The sequence below is a fragment of the Scyliorhinus torazame genome, chromosome 11 (genome assembly GCF_047496885.1).
Source record: "Scyliorhinus torazame isolate Kashiwa2021f chromosome 11, sScyTor2.1, whole genome shotgun sequence".
In the NCBI taxonomy this organism is placed as follows: domain Eukaryota; kingdom Metazoa; phylum Chordata; class Chondrichthyes; order Carcharhiniformes; family Scyliorhinidae; genus Scyliorhinus; species Scyliorhinus torazame.
In genome coordinates this window covers 229,145,173-229,169,801 of record NC_092717.1, presented here as the reverse complement: position 1 = coordinate 229,169,801, position 24,629 = coordinate 229,145,173, and the positions used below count along the sequence as shown (strand labels likewise).

The 24,629-nt window shown below is 52.6% G+C and overlaps 1 protein-coding gene across 3 annotated transcripts in view; it reads left to right on the top strand.

Annotated features, from left to right (window-relative positions):
- Window positions 1-24,629, top strand: part of LOC140385830 (metallophosphoesterase 1-like) — a 145,709-nt gene that overhangs the window by 33,127 nt on the left and 87,953 nt on the right. For 2 of the 3 annotated variants that reach the window (XM_072468398.1, XM_072468396.1), the window contains exons 2-3: window positions 2,403-2,511; window positions 16,554-16,657. In XM_072468398.1, the coding sequence (XP_072324499.1) occupies window positions 2,403-2,511; window positions 16,554-16,657 (213 nt within the window). The remainder of the gene's footprint in view (window positions 1-2,402; window positions 2,512-16,553; window positions 16,658-24,629) is intronic. The other variant, XM_072468397.1, reaches the window with a different exon arrangement.

Sequence of the window (24,629 nt, the reverse complement as noted above, 5' to 3'; positions counted from 1 at the left end):
CGGGGGTGATTCACGAGGACCAAACGGGTTTTGTTAAGGGAAGGCAGCTGAATACCAATGTGCGGAGGTTCCTTAACGTAATCATGATGCCTACAGTGGAGGGGGAGGTGGAGATAGTGGTGGCGATGGACGCGGAGAAGGCCTTCGATAGGGCGGAGTGGGGTACCTCTGGGAAGTGTTGAGGAGGTTTGGGTTCGGGGAGGGGTTCATTAGTTGGGTTAGGCTACTTTACGAAGCCCCGATGGTGAGTGTGGCCACGAATTGGAGGAGGTCGGAATACTTTCGGCTGTACCGGGGGATGAGGCAGGGGTGCCCTCTATCCCCCTTGCTATTTGCATTGGCATTTGAGCCTTTGGCTATGGCTCTAAGGGAATCCAGGAACTGGAGGGGGCTGGTCCGGGGGGGGGGGGGGAGGAGCACCGGGTGTCGCTGTATGCCGATGACCTGTTACTGTATGTGGCAGACCCAGTGGGGGAGATGCCGGAGGTGATGCGGATCCTCAGGGAGTTCGGGGACTTTTCCGGGTATAAGCTTAACGTGGGGAAGAGTGAGCTCTTCATGGTACGCCCAGGGGACCAGGGAAGGGGGATAGACGAGCTTCCATTGAAGAGGGTGGAAAGGAGTTTTCGGTATCTGGGGATCCAGGTTGCCAGGAGCTGGGGGGCCCTACACAAGCTCAACTTGACGAGGCTGGTGGAGCAGATGGAGGAGGAGTTTAAAAGGTGGGATATGCTGCCACTCTCCTTGGCGGGTAGTGTACAGTCGATGAAGATGACAGTGCTCCCGAGGTTCCTTTTTATATTCCAGTGCCTCCCCATCCTGATCCCTAAGGCCTTTTTTAAGCCGGTCAGTAGGAGCATCATGGGATTCGTGTGGGTGAAAAAGACCCCGAGGGTGAGAAGGGTGTTTCTAGAGCGGAGTAGGGACAGAGGAGGGTTAGCGTTACCTAATTTGTGTGGTTATTACTGGGCTGCCAATGTGGCGATGATACGCAAGTGGGTAATGGAGGCGGAGGGGGCAGCGTGGAAGAGGCTGGAGATGGCGTCCTGTGTGGGCACGAGTCTGGGAGCACTGGCGACAGCACCGCTCCCGCCGACTAGGTACACCACGAGTCCGGTGGTAGCGGTGACTTTGAAAATTTGGGGGCAGTGGTGGCGCCACAGGGGTGAGGTAGAGGCTTCGGTTTGGTCCCCGATCCGGGAGAATCATCGGTTCGTCCCGGGGAGAATGGATGGAGGGTTCCTGAGCTTGCACAGGGCAGGAATTAGAAGGATGGGTGACCTGTTTTTAGATGGGACGTTTGCGAGCCTTGGGGCGCTGGAGGAAAAATTTAGGCTTCCCCCCGGATATGCCTTCAGGTACATGCAGGTAAGGGCGTTTGTAAGACGGCAGGTGAGGGAGTTCCCGCTGCTTCCAACACTCAGGATCCAGGATAGGGTGCTCTTTGGGGGGGGGGGGGGGGTTGGAGAGGGCAGGGTCTCGGCGATCTACCAGGAGATGCAGGAGGAGGAGGAGACCTCGGTGGAGGAGCTAAAGGGTAAATGGAAGGAGGCGATTGGGGAGGAGATAGACGAGGGTACGTGGGCGGACGCCCTGGGTAGGGCTAATTCTTCCTTCTCTTGCGCCAGGCTTAGCCTGATACAATTTAAGGTTATTCACAGGGGCGAGGCTGAGCAGGTTCTTTGGGGTGGAAGACAGGTGTGGGAGGTGCTCGGGGAGCCCAGCAAATCATACCCATATGTTCTGGGTGTGCCCGGTGCTGGATGGGTTCTGGAGGGGTATTGCGAGGACGATGTCTAAGGTGGTGAACACCCAGGTTAAGCCGAGCTGGGGGCTAGCACTATTTGGGGTATCGGACGAGCCGGGAGTGCAGGAGGCGAAAGAGGCCGGTATTCTGGCCTTTGCGTCCCTGGTAGCCCGGCGGAGGATTCTGCTCCAGTGGAAGGATGTGAGGCCCCCAAGCGTGGAAGCCTGGATCAGCGACATGGCGGGGTTCATTAAATTGGAGAGGGTAAAATTTGCCTTGAGAGGGTCTGCGCAAGGGTTCTTCAGGCGGTGGCAACCGTTCCTAGACTTTCTACTGTTAGGAGGTGGTCAGCAGCTGCAGCAACCCAGAGGGGGGGGGTGTACTTTGTGTTTTCTACTGTGTTTATTATTGCTTAATGGGGGGTTTGTATATTGGGGGAATTCGTGATGTAGTTGTTAGATGTTTACTTATGTGTTCTTTGTTTTTCTTTTTTCTGTAAGGGGGAGGGTTTGTTGAAAATATGTAAAAATTTGAATAAAAATATTTCTAAAAAAAAAAAGAAATGTGACGGGATGAGGTGACAAATTGTGTGACGTGCCTGTGCAATGGCGTCAGCAATAATGCCTGACATTTGTGCTGGTCTGTTTCTCTCCAGGGAGTGGCAAATGGAACGGGCTTTTCAAACTGCTTTGTGGTTTTTCGAACCAGATGTCGTGTTCGTTCTCGGTGACCTGTTTGATGAGGGGAAGTGGAGCTCTCCAGAGGTACAATGCTGTGATTTTTGTCAAGTTCTGGCCTGTCAATCTGCTGGACCCCTCAACTGATCCAGTTTCAGTTCGGGAACAACTGATGCAATGGAATTGATGTGGATTTTTAGATTAAATGTTACAAATGTGTAAAAAAAAAAATTATTGAACCACATGTACTAAAAGCATTGCTCATTGATATATATTTCTGAGTGTACATAATCTGTAAGAATAACAACTTCTGCACTGTACGTTTTCATTAACCAGCTGTTTCTGGAGCATTTACTCTTAGGATTCAGTAACATCTGCTTTAATGCTCAATTTTTGCAGAATGGTTTGAAAAGCTCGGGCTGGATTTTCTCATTCCCCAGTGCGCGCCGTTCGCTGGCGGCGAGATTCTATCTTCCCGCCGCTTGTCAACGGGATTTTCCATTGAAACCAGCCCACGTCGCCGGGAAAGCCGCGGGTGGGGATGCGCTGCCGGCGGGTACAGAGAATCCCAACGGCCGGAGAAATCTGGCCCTTGTTTAAAAAGTGACTATCTGATCACCTCGCTCCTCAGAGGGAAGTACCTGGGCTTACCTTGGCATCGCCCTGAAGTGAGTTTAGTTGTTTTTGGAAATTTGAACTGATGACCATCAATTCAGTCGAGACAGGGGGCAGCACGGTAGCCTTGTGGATAGCACAATTGCTTCACAGCTCCAGGGTCCCAGGTTCGATTCCCGGCTTGGGTCACTATCTGTGCGGAGTCTGCACATCCTCCCCGTGTGTGCGTGGGTTTCCTCCGGGTGCTCCGGTTTCCTCCCACAGTCCAAAGATGTGCAGTTTAGGTGGATTGGCCATGATAAATTGTCCTTAGTGTCCAAAATTGCCCTTAGTGTTGGGTGGGGTTACTGGGTTATGGGGATAGGGTGAAGGTGTTGACCTTGGGTAGGGTGCTCTTTCCAAGAGCCGGTGCAGACTCGATGGGCCGAATGGCCTCCTTCTGCACTGTACATTCTATGAATTCTATGACAGTTTGTACCAAAGAACAGTGGCTTTAATCAACTAGCTGTGTGGCAACCTGTAGCTTCTCCCGCACTGAAAGCCTGTCTCACATCGGCCGGTTATATACCTCCTCAGAGGGGCGGAGCCACAGGCGGGGCCAACAGCAGCATCAACACAACAATTCAACAGCAACAGTAACAGCAACAACAGTAAGTATATACAATAGTGGATGTCGATGACAGTAGTAACAGCAGTGAGTATATACAATAGCCATACGTGGCTCACCACATTCACCCCTTGTTAAGAAAAAAAAGTCTGGCGGGGTGAAGCGGGCTCATAGGTTAAGTCTCACAGGAGCCTGTATCATCCGCTGCGAACACCACAGCCCCGGCAGCAGTGTGGGCACAGATGTCGAGACCTTCGGGTCCGGGAGCATGTCGTCCTCACAACAGGGTCCTGGACAGGGCGACGGCGCAGGGGCGGAGCTAATGGACCCAGGGAGGGATGTTGGTGTAGATGGGGAGGTAGACGGAAGGGGCGCGGTGATGGTGGGCGCGGGGGTACCTGCGGGAGACAGGTCCCGGAGGGAGACTATGTCCTCCGTCCGTCGCGGTGTGCCACGTAGACATGAGGGTTCGCGTGGAGGAGTTGGACCTTCTCGACCAGGGGGTTGGCCTTGTGGCTCCTCATGTGCTTCCGGAGGAGGACAGGCCCAAGTGTTGTTAGCCAGGACGGAAGTGAGACCTCGGAGATTGACATCCTGGGAAAGACAAATAGCCGGTCGTGAGGAGTCTCATTAGTTGCAGTACACAAGAGTGATCGGATGGAGTGGAGCGCATCGGGGAGGACCTCCTGCCAGCGGGAGACTGGGAGACTTCTAGAAAAGGGCCAGAAGAACGGCTTTCCAGACCGTAGCATTCTCCCTCTCCACCTGCCCGTTTCCCCGGGGGTTGTAGCCGGTAGTCCTGCTCGAGGCGATGCCCTTACTGAGCAGGTACTGACGCAGCTCATCACTCATAAAAGAGGCGCCCCGATCACTATGTATGTAGCTAGGGAAACCGAACAAGGTGAAGCTGCTGTGTAGGGCCTTGATGACAGTGGCAGAGGTCATGTTGGGGCATGGGATGGCAAAGGGGAAACGGGAGTACTCGTCAACAACGTTGAGAAAGTACACGTTACAGTCAGTGGAGGGAAGGGGCCCTTTGAAATCGACGCTGAGGCGTTCGAAGGGGCGGGAGGCCGTCACCAGGTGGGCCTTGTCTGGCCGATAGAAGTGCGGTTTGCACTCTGAGCAGATTTGGCAGTCCCTGGTCATGGCCCTGACCTCCTCGGTGGAGTAGGGCAGGTTGCGGACCTTGATGAAGTGGAGAAGCCGGGTGACCCCCGGATGACAGAGGTCGTTGTGGATAGCCCGTAACCGGTCCGCTTGCACATTGGCGCAGATACCGCGGGACAGGGCATCTGGGGGTTCATTGGTCTTCCCAGGACGATACAAGATCTTGTAGTTATAGGTGGAGAGCTCAATCCTCCACCGCAAAATCTTGTCGTTCTTAATTTTGCCCCACTGTGTGTTAAACATGAAGGCAACTGACCGTTGGTCTGTGAGGAGAGTGAATCTCCTGCCGGCCAGGTAATGTCTCCAGTGTCGCACAGCCTCTACAATGGCTTGCGCCTCCTTTTCGACAGAGGAGTGTCGAATCTCAGAGGCATGGAGGGTACGGGAGAAAAAGGCGACAGGCCTCCCTGCCTGGTGAAGAGTGGCTGCCAAGGCAAAGTCTGACGCATCGATCTCCACTTGGAACGGGATGGATTTGTCCACAGCGTGCATCGTGGCATGGGCAATGTCGGTTCTGATACGGTTGAAGGCCAGGCGAGCCTCAGCTGTCAGGGAAAAAGTAGTGGACTTAATAAGTGGGCGGGCCTTGTCCGCGTAATTGGAGACCCACTGGACATAGTAAGAAAAGAACCCCAGGCATCTCTTCAGGGCCTTGGGGCAGTGGGGAAAGGGGAGCTGCAGGAGGGGACGCATGCGGTTGGGGTCAAGTCCTAGGACTCCGTTTTCCACGACATAGCCGAGGATGGCTAGCCGGGTTGTGCGGGAAACGCATTTCTCCTTATTGTACGTCAAGTTAAGGAGTTGGGCGGTGCGGAGGAATTTTCTAAGATTGGCGTCGTGGTCCTGCAGGTTATGGCCGCAGATGGTGACATTATCCAAGTACAGGAACATGGCCCGCAGCCCGTACTGGTCGACCATTCGGTCCATCGTTCGTTGGAAGACCGAAACCCCATTGGAGACGCCGAAGGGAACCCTGAGGAAATGGAAGAGGCGGCCGTCTGCCTCAAAGACAGTGTATTGGCGGTCCTCTGGGCGGATAGGGAGCTGGTGGTACGCGGACTTCAAGTCTACCGTGGAAAAGACTCGGTAATGCGCAATCTGATTGACCATGTCAGATATGCGGGGCAGGGAGTACGCATCGAGCTGCGTGAACCGGTTGATCGTCTGACTGTAGTCGACTACCATCAGGTTCTTCTCCCCGGTCCTGACGACCACCACTTGTGCTCTCCAGGGGCTGTTACTGGCCTCAATGATCCCTTCCCTCAGGATCCGCTGGACCTCTGACCTGATGAAGGCCTTGTCTTGAGCACTGTACCGTCTGCTCCGGGTGGCGACGGGCTTACAGTCTGGGGTGAGCTTCGCGAAGAGCGAGGGAGGGGCAACCTTCAGGGTCGTGAGGCTGCAGATGGTGAGAGGGGGCAAGGGTCCCCCGAACGTTAAGGTCAGGCTTCGGAGGTTGCATTGAAAGTCTAAACCTAGTAGCAGAATTGGGGGAGGACGTAAAGCTTGAAATCGGCATACGCGACGCCCTGTATCGCAAGGTTAGCGATGCAATACCCCGGATCTGCACGGAATGTGATCCGGAAGCAAGGGAGATGGTTTGTGAGACGGGGAGGACCCGGAGGGAGCAGCGCCTTACCATATCCGGGTGAACAAAGCTATCTGTGCTCCCGGAGTCGACGAGGCAGGACGTCTCCTGTCCACTGAGTTGGACGGTCATCATGGGGTTTTGAAGGTGATATGGCCGGGACTGGTCGAGCTGAATCGAGCTGAGTTGCGGATGACCGGTAGCGGCTGTCGCGGGATGGTTCCAACATGGCGGCCACGATGAGACGCATGTGGTGGGCGGCGTCGAGGATGTCGGCCAAAATGGCGGCCCCCACCGGTCGCACGTGGCGGGCGTCGTCGAGGATGTTGGCCAAAATGGCGGCCCCCACCGGTCGCACGTGGCGGGCGTCATCGAAGATGCCGACCAAGATGGCTGCCCCCACTGGTCGCACGAGGCGGACGACGCGTCAGAAGAGGGCGGGCCCTACGATGCCACGCTGCGGGGTCTGTGAGCCTCAGGCCGGGCCTGGCAGGCTTTTGATTTTTGGACTTTAGGTCGGGCCAGGCATACCTTAGCAAAGTGCCCTTTCTTGCCACACTCGTTGCAGGTCGCGTTTCGAGCTGGGCAACGCTGCCTGGGGTGCTGGCCCTGCCCGCAGAAGTAACAATACGGCCCTCTGGAGCTGGCTGGCTGCCGCACGGCGCAGGTAAGGGGCACGCCCGGGTTGGGCGATGGCTGCGCCTCCGACGCCCCGAGGATGCCGCGTGGTCGGATGGAAAGGCCTCCATGCTCTGGAAGGCCACTTCCAGCGAGGTAGCTATTTTCACCGTCTCCTCGAGGTCGAGGGACCCTTTCTCGAGAAGCCATTGCCGGATGTAGCTGGACCTGACTCCTGCCACATAGGTGTCTCGGATCATCAGCTCTGCGTGCTGTACTGCCGTGACCGACTGGCAGTTACAACTCCGGACGAGTACCCTCAGTTCGCGCAGATATTCAGCCAGCGACTCACCCTGGCGCTGACGGCGCGTGGTCAGGACGTGTCGAGCGAGTACCTCGTTCACTGGCCTCACAAACTGTCCTTTGAGCAGCTCCATTGCCTCCGTGTACGAGGCCGCGTCCCTGATTTGCCGAAAAATCCTGTGGCTCACCCGGGCGTTGAGGAGACGCTGTTTGAGTACCGGGGAGACCACGGCGGCTGTGGAGTCGAGGTAGGCCTCGAAGCAACTGAGCCAATGCTCGAAGATAGCCGTAGCTTCAGCTGCCTGCGGGTCGAGTTCAAGACGATCAGGTTTCAGAGCGGCGTCCATTGTGAAAACAAACTAGTTGATTAAATTGATGACCATCAATTCAGTCGAGACAGTTTGTACCAAAGAACAGTGGTTTTAATCAACTAGATGTGTGCCAACCTGTAGCTTCTCCCGCACTGAGAGCCTGTCTCAGATTGGCCGGTTATATACCTCCTCAGAGGGGCGGAGCCACAGGCGGGGCCAACAGCAGCATCAACACAACAATTCAACAGCAACAGTAACAGCAACAACAGTAAGTATGTACAATAGTGGATGTCGGTGACAATAGTAATTATAGAACAACAGTGAGTATATACAATAGCCATACGTAGCTCACCACATGAATCTTCTTTGCTTCCCACAACAAAGGGAACTGGTGTGTGATCCAATTATTTTAACGTATACTTCCTGCCTGCTTTGGTTTAGTTTGCATTATTTTTAAATATCTGCTCCCCTCATATATTTAGGGCATGAGGGATGGCATCAAATGCTGGCCTAGCCAGTGAAGGCCACATCCTGTCGTAATGAATGGAAAAAAGGCTCAATGACATAACCTTACCTGAGAAGATAGACCTGCTCTGGGCCTCCATCGCTGTTGTTGGCCAGTAGAAGGTAAACAGGAACAGCCTCCAAGTGGTTCACAGCCAGATGTTTTGAAAATTAACTCGCCCCCTATCTTTGTCCGGAACATACGGAATGTATCTCTGTGTCGTAGCAGAATCGAATTGGAGCAGAATTCTTCCACCAGTAACTTGGATTTGTTTGGCATCTTGAATGAAGCAAAATATCCCGAGGGGCTTCACAGGATCCATTATCCAAACAATGATGACAGCACATCACAAAAGGAAATATTGGCATAGGAGGCATTGGAGGAGAGAGAGAGGTGGCGAGGTTGAGGAAGGAAAACCCTTGGGCTTTGGGCCTCACCACCTGAAGTCATGGCCACCAGAGATAGACTAGGAAAATCTGAAAAATTCAAGTTGCCAGAATTAGGGGGCACTGATATCTTGGAGATATGTAGAGCTGGAGCAGATTACACTGATCTCAGGCTGTCAGGCCACAAAGTGATTTGAAAAGGCAATTAATAATATTAAAGTTGTGGCTTGTTGGAGCAGCAGTCTATGTCTTGATATCAAGGCAGCGTTTGACGAGTATGGCATCAAGGAGCACCAGCAAAACTGGAGTCAATGAGAATTTTGGGGAAAGCTTGTGATGTGCCATCAATGACGACAGACGAGAGTCGGAAGAGTAAACTGTGGCTTTAATCAGCTAAAAGATACCTGCTGGCAGCCGGTCCCAGAATAAGGGCAGGGCTGGAGGTTAGCCACCTTTATACTTGAGCCCGAGGGGCGGAGCCAGCAGGGACAAATCCAGACATGTAACAAACAGTAAGAACAGTAAGTACAATAAGTAAGAACAGTAAGTACAATATAATACAGTGGTTTACCACATTCACCCCCTGTTAAAAAAGAGTCCGGCGGGGGTGAAGTGGACGGGTTGAATTAGAGATCGAGTCTGTCAGGGGCTTTGATTTTCTGCTGTGATCGCTTCAGTCCCGGCTGTGGTGAGGACACTGGTGTTGGATGAAGTGTTGAGGCCTGCGTGTCCAGGAGCATGTCGTCTTCCGGATAAGTAGCAACGGAGGGAGACTGTGTAGAGTCGGGGGTAGTGGTGATGGTCGCTGGGGAACCTGCGGGTGCCAATTCCCGAAGGGAGACTGTATCCTCCTGCCCGTCATGGTGTGCCACGGAGGCATATTGGGGGTTAGCATGGAGGAGAAGGACCCGTTCGACCAGGGGATCCGACTTGTGACTCCTCGCATGCTTCCGGAGGAGGACGGGCCCTGGAAACATCAGCCAGGACGGGAGCGAGACCCCTGAGGTGGACTTCCTAGGGAAGACAAACATTCCCTCGTGAGGTGTCGCATTGGTGGCGGTACACATGAGCGACCGGATGGAGTGGAGTGCATCGGGAAGGACCTGCCAGCGGGAGACAGGGAGATGTCTAGACCGTAGGGCAAGAAGGACGGCCTTCCAGACCGTCACGTTCTCCCTCTCCACCTGTCCGTTTCCCCGGGGGTTGTAGCTGGTAGTCCTGCTTGAGGTGATGCCCTTGCTAAGCAGGAACTGACGCAGCTCTTCACTCATGAAGGAGGAACCCCGATCGCTATGGATGTAAGTGGGGAAACCGAACAAGGTGAAGAGGCCGTGCAGGGCCTTGACGACTGTGGCAGAGGTCATGTCAGGGCACAGGATGGCGAAAGGGAAACATGAGTACGCATCAACGATGTTGAGAAAGTACACATTACGGTCAGTGAAGGGGAGGGGCCCTTTGAAATCGATGCTGAGGCGCTCAAAGTGGTGGGAGGCCTTTGCCAGGTGTGCTCTGTCCGGCCGATAGAAGTGCGGTTTGCACTCCGCGCAGACCTGGCTGTCCCTGGTCATGGTCCTGAACTCCTTGATGGAGTAGGGCAGGTTGTGGGCCTTGATAAAAATGAAAAAAACGGGTGACCCCCGGGTAACAGAGGTCATTGTGGAGGGCCCGAAGTCGGTCTACTTGTGCGCTGGCACATGTACCGCGGGATAGGGCATCTGGGGCTCATTGAGCTTCCCAGGCCGATACAAGATATCATAATTATAGGTGGAGAGTTCGATCCTCCACCTTAGGATCTTGCCATTCTTGATCTTGCCCCACTGTGTGTTATTAAACATGAAGGCAACTGACCATTGGTCAGTGAGGAGAGTGAATCGCCTGCCGGCCAGGTAATGCCTCCAATGTCGCACAGCTTCCACAATGGCCTGGGCTTCCTTTTCGACGGAGGAGTGTCGAATTTCGGAGCCCTGGAGGGTACGGGAGAAGAAAGCCATGGGCCTGCCCGCCTGGTTGAGGGTAGCGGCCAGAGAAATGTCTGATGCATCGCTCTCCACCTGGAACGGGATGGACTCGTCTACTGCGTGCATCGCGGCTTTGGCAATGTCTGTTTTGATGCGGTTGAAGGCCAGGCGGGCCTCAGCCGTCAGGGGAAAAATGGTGGATTTAATGAGTGGACGGGCCTTGTCCGCATAATTGGGGACCCACTGGGCATAATAGGAAAAGAACACCAGGCATCTCTTCAGGGCCTTGGGGCAGTGGGGGAGGGGGAGTTCCAGGAGAGGGGGCATGTGGTCGGGGGACCGGGCCCTAGGACTCTGTTTTCCACAACGTAGCCAAGTGGGGTAGGCGGGTTGTGCAGAAAACGCATTTCCCCTTATTATACGTGAAGTTAAGGAGCTTGGCTGTGTGGAGGAAATGTTGGACGTTAGCGTCATGGTCCTGCTGGTCATGGCCGCAGATGGTGACATTATCCAGATACGGGATCGTGGCCCGCAGCCCGTACTGGTCAACCATTCGGTCCATCTCCAGTTGGAAGACCGAGACCCCATTGGTGACGCCGAAGGGGACCCTGAGGAAGTGGTAGAGGCGGCCATCTGCCTCAAAGGCAGTGAATTGGCGGTCCTCCGGGCGGATAGGAAGCTGGTGGTACGCGGACTTCAAGTTAATAGTGGAGAAGACTCGGTTCTGCGCAATCTGATTGACCATGTCAAATATGCGGGGGAGAGGGTACGCATCGAGCTGCGTGTACCGGTTGATCGTCTGACTGTACTCGATGACCATCCGGTGCTTCTCCCCAGTCTTGACGACCACCACTTGGGTTCTCCAGGGGCTAGTACTGGCGTCTATGGCCCCTTCCCGCAGGAGTCACTGGACCTCCGACCTGATAAAGGCCCTGTCCCAAGCACTGTATCGTCTGCTCCTAGTGGCGACGGGCTTACAGTCCGGGGTGAGGTTAGCAAAGAGAGGGGGTGGGGCGACCTTAAGGGTCGAGAGGCTACAGATGGTGAGAGGGGGCAGGGGTCCATCGAACTCCAAGGTAAGACCTTTGAGGTGGCATTGGAAATCTAGACCTAGTAGCAGGGCAGCGCAGAGTTGGGGAGGACGTAGAGCTTGACATTTTTGTACTCAACGCCCCGTACTGTAAGGGTTGCCACACAGTACCCACGGACCTCCACGGAATGTGATTCGGAAGCCAGGGAGATTTTCTGGGTCGCGGGTAAAATTGGGAGGGAGCAGCGCCGTACCGTATCTGGGTGAATGAAACTCTCCGTGCTCCCGGAGTCGAAGAGGCAGGTCGTCTCGTGGCCGTTGATCCGGACGGCCATCATGGATTTAGTGAGGTGATGAGGTCGAGATTGGTCGAGGGTGATGAAGGTGAGCTTTGGAAGGTGGGTGGGCTGATCGAAGGTAGCGGAGGCCTGCGTACGATCTGGTGAGCAGGGGTCCCGGGAGGCGGAGGGGTGATTCCAAGATGGCGGCCCCCACCGGTGGCACGTGGCGGGTGGCGTCAAAGATGGCGGCCCCACGGGTCGCACGTGGCGGGTGGCGTCGAAGATGGCGGCCAAGATGGCGGCCCCCACGGGTCGCATGTGGCGGGTGGCGTCGAAGATGGCGCCCCCCAAGGGTCGCACGTGGCAGATGACGTGGAAGATGGGAGCGGTCCCCGCGGGCTACACGCAGCGCTGCTGGGTTTAGAAACAGGTCGGGCCTGGCAGACTTTAGAGAAGTGGCCCTTCTTTCTGCACCTGTTGCAGATCACGCTCCTCGCTGGGCAGCGTTCTCTGGGGTGCTTCCCCTGGCCACAGAAGTAACATTTCGGGCCTCCGGAGTTGGCGGGTTGCTGCACGGCACAGGCTTGCGGCGCCCCTGGATCGGGTGATGGCGGTGCCCACGACGCCCACGAGGATGCCGCGTGGTCGGAGGTGTAGCATCCGTGTTATGGAAGGCCACTTCCAACAAGTCCGAGAGCTGTACTGTGTCTTGGAGGTCGAGTGTACCGCCTTCCAGTAGGCGCTGGCGGATGTAATTAGATTTTATGCCTGCGACATAGGCAATTCGGTGTGCTTGACAGCCGATACCGCCTTACAACTGCTGTTCCGGCCGAGTACCCGCAAAGCGCGCAGAAATTCAGCTTGCGATTCTCCGGGGCGCTGTCACCTCGTGGCAAGGAGATGCCTAGCGTACACCTTGTTGATGTCCTTAACATACTGCACCTTCAACAGCGTTATCGCATCCTCGTACGAGGTAGCGTTCCTGATAAGAAGGAAAACTTGCGGGCTCACCCGGGAGTTGAGGACTCGCAGCTTGTGGGTTTCAGCGACGGCGGAGGAATCAATGTAAGATTCAAAGCAGCTTAGCCAGTGTTCAAACGTGGCAGTGGGGTCGGCTGCTTGGGGGTCCAGCTCTAGGCGATCAGGCTTGAGCGATAGATCCATCTTAAACTTTTAGCTGATTAAATTGATGTACCATCAATGACGACAGACGAGAGTCGGAAGAGTAAACTGTGGCTTTAATCAGCTAAAAGATACCTGCTGGCAGCCGGTCCCAGAATGAGGGCAGGGCTGGAGGTTAGCCACCTTTATACTTGAGCCCGAGGGGCGGAGCCAGCAGGGACAAACCCAGACATGTAACAAACAGTAAGAACAGTAAGTACAATAAGTAAGAACAGTAAGTACAATATAATACAGTGGTTTACCACAGCTTGCCACAGATTGGAGTCATACCTGACACAAAGGAAGATGGTTCTGGTTGTTGGAGGTCAATCGTCTCTGTCCCAGGACATCACTGCAGGAATTCCTCAGGGAACTAGGCCCAAACATCTTCAGCTGCTTCATCATGAAGTCAGAAGTGGAGATTTTTGCAGATGACTGCACCGTTCGCGACTCCTCAGAAAATGAAGCAGTCCATGTCCACATGCAGCAAGACCTGGACAATATCCAGGCTTGGGCTGATGAATGGCAAGTTACATTCGCGGCACACAAGGGCCAGGCAGTGACCATCTGCAATAAGAGAGAACCTAATGATCATCCTGTGACATTCAATGGCATTACCTTCTGTGAATCCCCCACTCATAAAATCTTGGGGTTTACCCTCGACCAGAAACTGAACTGGACTAGCTATACAAATACTGTGGCTACAGGAGCAGGTCAGAGGCTAGGCGAGTAACTCACCTCCTGACCCTCCAAAGCCTGTGCCCCAGCGACAAGGCACAAGTCAGGAGTGTAATGACAGTTCTCCCCTTGCCTGGATAAGTGCCGTTACACCAGTCAAGAAGCTTGACACCATCCAGGACAAAGCAGCTCGCTTGATTGGTACCCCATCCACAAACATTCACTCCCTCCACTATTGACACATAGTAGCAGCCGTGTGTACCATCCAGACGGTGAACTGCAGGAACTCACCAAAGCTCCTTCGATAGCACCTTCCAAACCAATGACCACTACCATCTAGAAGATCAAAGGCAGAAGACACAAGGGAACACCACCACCTGGAATTTCCGCTACAAGCCACTGACTATCCTAAATTGGAAATATATCGCTGTTCCTTCACTGTCGCTGGGTCAAAATCCTGGAACTCCCTCCCTAACAGCACTGTGGGTGCACCTACAGCACATGGATTTGTAGTGGTTTAAAAAGGCAGCTCGCCACTACCTTCTCAAGGGCAATTGGGAATGGACAATAAATGTTGGCCTAGTCAGCAATGCCCACATGCCTTGAATGAATTTTTTAAAAGTTAGGATTTAGGCGGCAGTGATTTGGGGGAGAGCAAGTTTGCAGAGCTGAAGGCCAGTCAGGAGCGAATTGGCATACCGACTGAACAGTGTCAGCATGTCCTAGGGCAGATGATCAAACAGATGATGGACTGATAGTAGAGTGGTTTGCAGCTACAATCTTTTTGTAGCTGACATTCTCGAGAGCCATGTTTCAATGCATTCTCTCGATACCTCTCTCTGGTTATTGTAGCATCATTAGTAATCAGCTGCAGAACTACAAGGGCAGAATAAAAATCGAAAATGCTGAAATTACTCCGCATCTGCGGAGCAGGAACCAGAGTTCAAAAGCCAATAACTCCCCCAAATGCTGCCTAACCTCCTGCATATTTTCAGCATTTTCTGCTTCAAGTTCAGATTTCCAGCATCCACAATATTTTGCCTTTTAAGTAAGGCAAAATGCTGTGAAAAAGTACCCCAGCACGTAACAAATCTTGACACTAATACAATATGTTGCGACTTGTATTTTAGAAAGAAACTTTCAGAAATATTTCATGACTGTTACTGTGAAACGCCCCTGGTCGCCACATTCCAGTGCCTGTTCAGGTACACTGAGGGAGAATTCAGAGTGTCCAAATTACCTAACAGCGGGCGAGATTCTCCGACCCCCCGCCGGGTCGGAGAATCGCCGGGGGCTGTCGTGATCCCACCCCCGCCGGTTGCCGAAGTCTCCGTCACCGGAGATTCGGCGGGGGCGGGAATCGCGCCGCGTCGGTTGGCGGGCCCCCCCGCGCGATTCTCCGGCCCGGATGGGCCGAAGTCCCGCCGCTAAAATGCCTGTCCCGCCGGCGTAAATTAAACCACCTACCTTACCGGCGGGAAAAGGCGGCGCGGGCGGGCTCCGGGGTCCTGGGGGGGCGCGGGGCGATCTGGCCCCGGGGGGTGCCCCCACGGTGGCCTGGCCCGCGATCGGGGCCCACCGATCCGCGGGTGGGCCTGTGCCGTGGGGGCACTCTTTCCCTTCCGCCTCCGCCACGGTCTCCACCATGGCGGAGGCGGAAGAGACTCCCTCCACGGCGCATGCGTGGGAAGCTGTCAGCGGCCGCTAACGCTCCCGCGCATGCGCCGCCCGGAGATGTCATTTCCGCACCAGCTGGCGGGGCACCAAAGGCCTTTTCCGCCAGCTGGCGGGGCGGAAATTCGTCCGGCGCGGGCCTAGCCCCTTAAGGTTGGGGCTCGGCCCCCAAAGATGTGGAGCATTCCGCACCTTTGGGGCGGCGCGATGCCTGTCTGATTTGCGCCGTTTTGGGCGCCAGTCGGGGGACATCGCGCCGTTTCCGGAGAATTTCACCCAGCATGTCTTTCGGGACTTGTGGGAGGAAATCGGAGCACCTGGAGGAAACCCACGCAGACATGGGGAAAATGTGCAGACTCCACACAGTGACCCAAGTCGGGAATCGAACCCAGGTCCCTGGCGCTGTGAAGCAGGTCTAAATTCTAATGTTTGAAATGGTTTGGAAATGGTTTTCATTTTGCCTTGTGACTATCTTTCAAGAAGCTGCTGAAATGATCCAAGGACTGTGTTATTTGTCTAGAATGTAGACTCTGCAGTATGTATGCAGAAGCTAGCAAACCAGCAGTGCAGAAATTCCAAGGAAATGTGTAACTGCTTTGAAGATATTTTGGACATCCCAATAGCAAGTTAAAGCCAAAAATGTCCTGGCAAATAAACAAGGCTACAGGAAAAGGAATATTGATTGAATCAAGCAGTGTTCCTTAGGGTTGTGGGTTCAAGTCCCACTCCGGGACTTGACCACAAAAGCAAAGACTCGCTCTCTCATGCAGTGTTGCAGGAGTACTGCGCAGTTGGAATTGCGGCCTTTGCAGGAGGTATTAAATTGAGGTATTATCAAGCCTTTAGGGTGGATATAAAAGATCCCGTGGCACTATTTTGAAGAAGAACTGAAGAGTCTCCGGTGTTCTGTCCAATATTTATCCCTCAATCAACAGCACAAAACCAGATTACCTGACCATTATTACATCACTATTTATTATTATTATTTGTGGGAGTTTGCAGTGGGCAAATTGGTCTTTCCTGCATTACAACAGTACTTCAAAAACACAAGATTGGCTATAAGCACTTTGATATGTCCTGTCATTGTGAAAGGCACTATATGAATACAAATCTTCCTTTTGGAGCACGGACGGTCTTGTCAATTACAGGAATGGGCAGGGATATTGTGCTGTAGCGGGCAGATGATAACGGGCTGTTTGGTTAAACTATAATGCCCCTGTACTGATGCTATGTATCTTTAATAGGACTTTAAAGATGATGTGCTGCGTTTTCAGATGATGTTCAAACACTCGCCCAACACAGAGCTGTTTGTGGTAGTTGGGAATCACGATATTGGCTTCCACTATGAGTAAGTATGCTGCCATACAACAATTTCAGCTGCACCCACATAAGGTGGGGCTATTGGAATCCATCTTTCTGCCTGTCGATCGTCTGTCTATTAAGGGGACCATTTCAGAAATACTCCCCCAGTTATGGTGAAATTGTTAATTTGGGCGCAAGTGGTAAATGTCTGAAAGCAATCTCAAATATTTTTGATCTGAATTAAACCTCATCAGAAGATTCAAACGTTATAAATTTCTCATATCTTTTCAGACTCCACACCTCTTTAAAGATGACTTATCTCTTTAAAATGGAACTGACCTGCCTTTGAAGTTCATTTTTACATGGCTCTATGTTTTCAGAAAAAAGGTTAATGTCGCTGACATTGTTAATGGAAAATTATTTTAAGAGGTTTCAAAAATTATTTGCAACTAACGTAAAACAGCTGGAGGGAAGCATCCACTGGATGACTACAAGATACTGTTAGAACATAGAACAATACAGCGCAGTACAGGCCCTTCGGCCCACGATGTTGCACCGAAACAAAAGCCATCTAACCTACACTATGCCATTATCATCCATATGTTTATCCAATAAACTTTTAAATGCCCTCAATGTTGGCGAGTTCACTACTGTAGCAGGTAGGGCATTCCACGGCCTCACTACTCTTTGCGTAAAGAACCTACCTCTGACCTCTGTCCTATATCTATTACCCCTCAGTTTAAAGTTATGTCCCCTCGTGCCAGCCATATCCATCCGCGGGAGAAGGCTCTCACTGTCCACCCTATCCAACCCCCTGATCATTTTGTATGCCTCGATTAAGTCTCCTCTTAACCTTCTTCTCTCCAACGAAAACAACCTCAAGTCCGTCAGCCTTTCCTCATAAGATTTTCCCTCCATACCAGGCAACATCCTGGTAAATCTCCTCTGCACCCGCTCCAAAGCCTCCACGTCCTTCCTATAATGCGGTGACCAGAACTGTACGCAATACTCCAAATGCGGCCGGACCAGAGTTCTGTACAGCTGCAACATGACCTCCCGACTCCGGAACTCAATCCCTCTACCAATAAAGGCCAACACTCCATAGGCCTTCTTCACAACCCTATCAACCTGGGTGGCAACTTTCAGGGATCTATGTACATGGACACCTAGATCCCTCTGCTCAGCCACACTTTCAAGAACTTTACCATTAGCCAAATATTCCGCATTCCTGTTATTCCTTCCAAAGTGAATCACCTCACACTTCTCTACATTAAACTCCATTTGCCACCTCTCAGCCCAGCTCTGCAGCTTATCTATATCCCTCTGTAACCTGCTACATCCTTCCACACTATCGACAACACCACCGACTTTAGTATCATCTGCAAATTTACTCACCCACCCTTCTGTGCCTTCCTCTAGGTCATTGATAAAAATGACAAACAGCAACGGCCCCAGAACAGATCCTTGTGGTACTCCACTTGTGACTGTACTCCATTCTGAACATTTCCCATCAACCACCACCCTCTGTCTTCTTTCAGCTAGCCAATTTCTGATCCACATCTCTAAATCACCCTCAATCCCCAGCCTCCGTATTTTTTGCAATAGCCTACCGTGGGGAACCTTATCAAACGCTTTGCTGAAATCCATATACACCACATCAACTGCTCTACCCTCGTCTACCTGTTCAGTCACCTTCTCAAAGAACTCAATAAGGTTTGTGAGGCATGACCTACCCTTCACAAAGCCAAGCTGACTATCCCTGATCATATCATTCCTATCTAGATGATTATAAATCTTGTCCCTTATAATCCCCTCCAAGACTTTACCCACTACAGACGTGAGGCTCACCGGTCTATAGTTGCCGGGGTTGTCTCTGCTCCCCTTTTTGAACAAAGGGACCACATTTGCTGTCCTCCAGTCCTCTGGCACTATTCCTGTAGCCAATGATGACATAAAAATCAAAGCCAAAGGTCCAGCAATCTCTTCCCTGGCCTCCCATAGAATCCTAGGATAAATCCCATCAGGTCCCGGGGACTTATCTATTTTCAGCCTGTCCAGAATTGCCAACACCTCTTCCCTACGTACCTCAATGCCATCTATTCTATTAGCCTGGGGCTCAGCATTCTCCTCCACAACATTATCTTTTTCCTGAGTGAATACTGACGAAAAATATTCATTTAGTATCTCGCCTATCTCTTCAGACTCCACACACAATTTCCCATCCCTGTCCTTGACTGGTCCTACTCTTTCCCTAGTCATTCGCTTATTCCTGACATACCTATAGAAAGCTTTTGGGTTTTCCTTGATCCTTCCTGCCAAATACTTCTCATGTCCCCTCCTTGCTCGTCTTAGCTCTCTCTTTAGATCCTTCCTCGCTACCTTGTAACTATCCATCGCCCCAACCGAAACTTCACACTTCATCTTCACATAGGCCTCCTTCTTCCTCTTAACAAGAGATTCCACTTCCCTGGTAAACCACGGTTCCCTCGCTCGACGCCTTCCTCCCTGTCTGACCGGTACATACTTATCAAGAACACGCAGTAGCTGATCCTTGAACAAGCCCCACTTATCCAGTGTGCCCAACACTTGCAGCCTACTTCTCCACCTTATCCCCCCCAAGTCACGTCTAATGGCATCATAATTGCCCTTCCCCCAGCTATAACTCTTGCCCTGCGGTGTATACTTATCCCTTTCCATCATTAACGTAAACGTCACCGAATTGTGGTCACTGTCCCCAAAGTGCTCTCCTACCTCCAAATCCAACACCTGGCCTGGTTCATTACCCAAAACCAAATCCAACGTGGCCTCGCCTCTTGTTGGCCTGTCAACATATTGTTTCAGGAAACCCTCCTGCACACACTGTACAAAAAACGACCCATCTATTGTACTCGAACTATATCTTTTCCAGTCAATATTTGGAAAGTTAAAGTCTCCCATAATAACTACCCTGTTACTTTCGCTCATATCCAGAATCATCTTCGCCATCCTTTCCTCTACATCCCTAGAACTATTAGGAGGCCTATAAAAAACTCCCAACAGGGTGACCTCTCCTTTCCTGTTTCTAACTTCAGCCAATACTACCTCGGAAGAAGAGTCCCCATCTAGCATCCTCTCCGCCACCGTAATACTGCTCTTGACTAGCAGCGCCACACCTCCCCCTCTTTTGCCTCCTTCTCTGAGCTTACTAAAACACCTAAACCCCGGAACCTGCAACATCCATTCCTGTCCCTGCTCTATCCATGTCTCCGAAATGGCCACAACATCGAAGTCCCAGGTACCAACCCACGCTGCCAGTTCCCCTACCTTGTTTCGTATACTCCTGGCATTGAAGTAGACACACTTCAAACCACCTACCTGAACGCTGGCCCCCTCCTGCGACATCAAATCTGTGCTCCTGACCTCTATACTCTCATTCTCCCTAACCCTAAAACTACAATCCAGGTTCCCATGCCCCTGCTGCATTAGTTTAAACCCCCCCAAAGAGCACTAACAAATCTCCCCCCCAGGATATTTGTGCCCCTCAGGTTCAGATGTAGACCATCCTGTCTGTAGAGGTCCCACCTTCCCCAGAAAGAGCCCCAGTTATCCAAAAATCTGAAACCCTCCCGCCTGCACCATCCCTGTAGCCACGTGTTTAAATGCTCTCTCTCCCTATTCCTCATCTCACTATCACGTGGCACGGGCAACAACCCAGAGATAACAACTCTGTTTGTTCTAGTTCTGAGCTTCCATCCTAGCTCCCTGAAAGCCTGCCTGACATCCTTGTCCCCTTTCCTACCTATGTCGTTGGTGCCAATGTGGACCACGACTTGGGGCTGCTCCCCCTCCCCCCTAAGGACCCGGAAAACACGATCCGAGACATCACGTACCCTTGCACCTGGGAGGCAACATACCAAACGTGAGTCTCTCACGCTCCCACAAAATCTTCTATCTGTGCCCCTGACTATAGAGTCCCCAATTACTAATGCTCTGCTCCTCTCCCCCCTTCCCTTCTGAGCAACAAGGACAGACTCCGTGCCAGAGGCCCGTACCCCATGGCTTACCCCTGGTAAGTCGTCCCCCCCACAAGTATCCAAAGCGGTATACTTGTTTCTCAGGGGAACGACCGCAGGGGATCCCTGCACTGACTGTTTTTTCCCAGTCCCTCTTACAGTTACCCACCTATCTCCAATCTTTGGTGTAACTAATTCCCTGAAGCTGCTATCTATGACCCCTTCTGCCTCCCGAATGATCCGAAGTTCTTCCAACTCCAGCTCCAGTTCCCTAACTCGGTCTTGGAGGAGCTGGAGATGGCAGCACTTCCTGCAGGTAAAATCAGCAGGGACACTAACTGCATCCCTCACCTCAAACATCCTGCAGGAGGAACATTGTACTCCCTTCCCTGCCATTCCTCTAACTTTCTACCAAGATCTGGCTAACAACTACATTAAATTTTTATAAAAAATAATAATAATATAATAAAAATATGGTACTTACCTCAGACCAATGGGTTTTATTATTAGGTTAGAGGAGGAGGGCGGGTGGGAGACACTACACGTGTAGTGTCTCGGGTTTCCTCTCCACCAGAATTTATTGGTGAGGGTCTTCCCAGACGTCCGCGGGTCGACTTCCTGATCCCGCCTAAAAAACTAATTTAAAGAAAAGAGAAAAAGTCTCAGCTCCTGCTGAAACTGACTCACCACTCACCAGCTGTTCTCACGCCGCCGAAATCGACTGGCCTGCCCCTGCAAAGAGAAGTGCTTTTAAAGGTTGACTTACCTCCCAGCACCCTCCTTCCGCAATGCTCCCGCTGAAACTGACTAACCAGCTGCTCTCACGCCGCCGAGATCGACTGGCCTGCCCCTGCAAAGAGAAGTGCTTTTAAAGGTTGACTTACCTCCCAGCACCCTCCTTCCGCAATGCTCCCGCTGAAACTGACTAACCAGCTGCTCTCACGCCGCCGAAATCGACTGGCCTGCCCCTGCAAAGAGAAGTGCTTTTAAAGGTTGACTTACCTCCCAGCACCCTCCTTCCGCAATGCTCCCGCTGAAACTGACTAACCAGCTGCTCTCACGCCGCCGAAATCGACTGGCCTGCCCCTGCAAAGAGAAGTGCTTTTAAAGGTTGACTTACCTCCCAGCACCCTCCTTCCGCAATGCTCCCGCTGAAACTGACTAACCAGCTGCTCTCACGCCGCCGAAATCGACTGGCCTGCCCCTGCAAAGAGAAGTGCTTTTAAAGGTTGACTTACCTCCCAGCACCCTCCTTCCGCAATGCTCCCGCTGAAACTGACTAACCAGCTGCTCTCACGCCGCCGAAATCGACTGGCCTGCCCCTGCAAAGAGAAGTGCTTTTAAAGGTTGACTTACCTCCCAGCACCCTCCTTCCGCAATGCTCCCGCTGAAACTGACTAACCAGCTGCTCTCACGCCGCCGAAATCGACTGGCCTGCCCCTGCAAAGAGAAGTGCTTTTAAAGGTTGACTTACCTCCCAGCACCCTCCTTCCGCAATGCTCCCGCTGAAACTGACTAACCAGCTGCTCTCACGCCGCCGAAATCGACAAGGTGTCCTCGGCACCTTCAGGGGCTAGGCCGGCGCCAGCAGGGTTGGCGCTGCGCCACCGGCGCCGAAGGGCCTCCGCCGGCCGGCGCGAGTTGGCGCATGCGCAAGAGCGCCAGCGTGTTCTGGCGCATGCACAGGGGGTTTCTTCTCTGCTCCGGCCATGGCGCAGCTTTACAGCGGCCGACGTGGCCGGAAAGAGTGCCCCCACGGCAAAGGCTCGCCCACAGATCGGTGGGCCCTGATCACGGGTCAGGCCACCGTGGTGGCCCCCCCCCCCCCCCCACCGGGGCCGGATCCCCCCGCGAGGACTCTGGAGGTGGCCCGCAGAGCCAGGCCCCGCCGGTACGGACCTGTGTAATCTACGCCGGCGGGACTGGCCGAAAACGGGTGGCCGCTCGGCACATCGGGGGGGCGGAGAATTGCCCGGGGGGGCCGCTGACCAGGGTTCCGACCGGCACGGCACAGTTCACGTTCCCGCCAAAAAAACGGCGCCGGAGAATTTGGCAGGGGGGATTCACGCTGCCCCCCGGTGATTCTCCAACCCGGCGAGGGGTCGGAGAATCCCGCCCACGGTCTTTAGCCTGTTCCACGTTTGGTGAGATCTGTATCTTAACTCCATCTACCCGCCTTGGTTCTGTCAATCTTTTAAAATACTTACCTCACAAAATCTATCAATTGACCCTCAGCCCCAGCAGCTTTTTAGGGGAAGTGGCTTCCAAATTTCCACAACCCTGTGTGTTAAAATGTTATGCCTCCTTCCCCTGGACTCACCCATCAGTGGAAATAATTTCTCTGTATCTACCTCGTCATATTCTTTAGTCACGTTAATCTAATTTGATCACCATTAATCCTCTATCTGCAAACCTAGCCTGTGCGACCTGCCCTCATCATTTAACCTTTTAAACCGTGTCTTTCTGGTGAATCTGATCTCCACGGTCTCCACGCACAGCATATCCTTCCTGAGAACTTTTGCCAGGCTGGGTGTTGGACCTGTGGGGGCAATTAAGACCCACATGTGGTGCAGTGGTTCGCACAGCTGCCTCACAGCGCCAAGGATCCAGGTTCGATTCCAGCCTCGGGTGACTGTCTGTGGTGTTTGCACTTTCTCCCCGTGTCTGTGTGGGTTTCCTCCGGGAGCTCCGGTTTCTTCCGGGTGCTCCGGTTTCCTCCGGGAGCTCCAGTTTCCTCCCACAGTCCAAAGATGTGTAGGTTAGGTGGATTGGCATGATATAATTTCCCCACAGTGTCCAGGGATGTACAGGTTAGGTGGGATTACGGGGATAGGGTGGGGGAGTGGGCCTGGATAGGATGCTCCTTCGGAGGATTGGTGCAGACTCGATGGGCTGAATGGCCTTCTTATGCACTGCAGAAATTCTGTGGATATCAAAAAGCACAGAACAAGTGGCAAAACCAGGAATTCTAGGCGTCCTGACTAAAACTGCTCTTCCACCTGCTCACAGAAACCGCCTCAGTCAAAGCAGGAAGTGTGAACTATTCAATGTAAATCTGGACAGAAAGATCGGAACATGGGAGCGAGATAAAAGAAATGAAAGGAAAATAAAAATAAATATTCAACTTTTTAAACGTTACTCTTTAAAAACAAAATAATTATAAATGTCAACTTTCAATGCCGAAGAAGTTGTTGTTTGTTAGTAATTAATATGTATCACTGTTAAAAATTCAATCACAGGTGAATGAAAAAGGGCTAACTTTTTCTGGTGTGTTTAATAGGTAATTAGCTTAACTTCAAGCACTTTGAGCGTTGGAATGCTGCGGGCGGCATGGTAACGCAGTGGTTAGCACTGTTGCTTCACTGCACCAGGGTCCCAGGTTCGATTCCCGGCTAGGGTCTGTGCGGAGTCTGCCCGTTCTCATCGTGTCTGCGTGGGTTTCCTCCGGGTGCTCCGGTTTCCTCCCACAAGTCCCGAAACATGTGCTTCTTAGGTGAATTGGACATTCTGAATTCTACTTCAATGTACCCAGAAGTGTGGCGACTAGGGGATTTTCACCGTAACTTCACTGCTAATGTAAGCCTACTTGTGACAATAATAAAGATTATTATTACCAGTGTAGCAATGCTTGGAGAGGATAATGTGTGGCAGCAACATCTTGCTTTCCACATTTAATTGTGTGGACAACGAAGGTTTCCGTCCAATTTACCCTCCGGCGCTGATAACCTCAGTGTTATTGCTACTGCAAAGTCTGGACCATTGTCCAGGAAATACACGCGAAAGATTAACTCCCTTTGGAAACTGAGCTTCTCTCATTCTCCCAAGCTGAAATGTGAATTGAACCAACACAAATTGTGACTAAATCACAGTGCCAAGTTATCGAGACCGACACTCAAACAGCATGGGCGTCATTCTCCGACCCCCCAGAGGGTCGGAGAATGGCCGTTGGCCGCCGTGAATCCCGCCCCCGCCGGTTGCCGAAGTCTCCGAAGGGAGAAAAGTCGGCGGGGCGTTAATGGCGCCGCT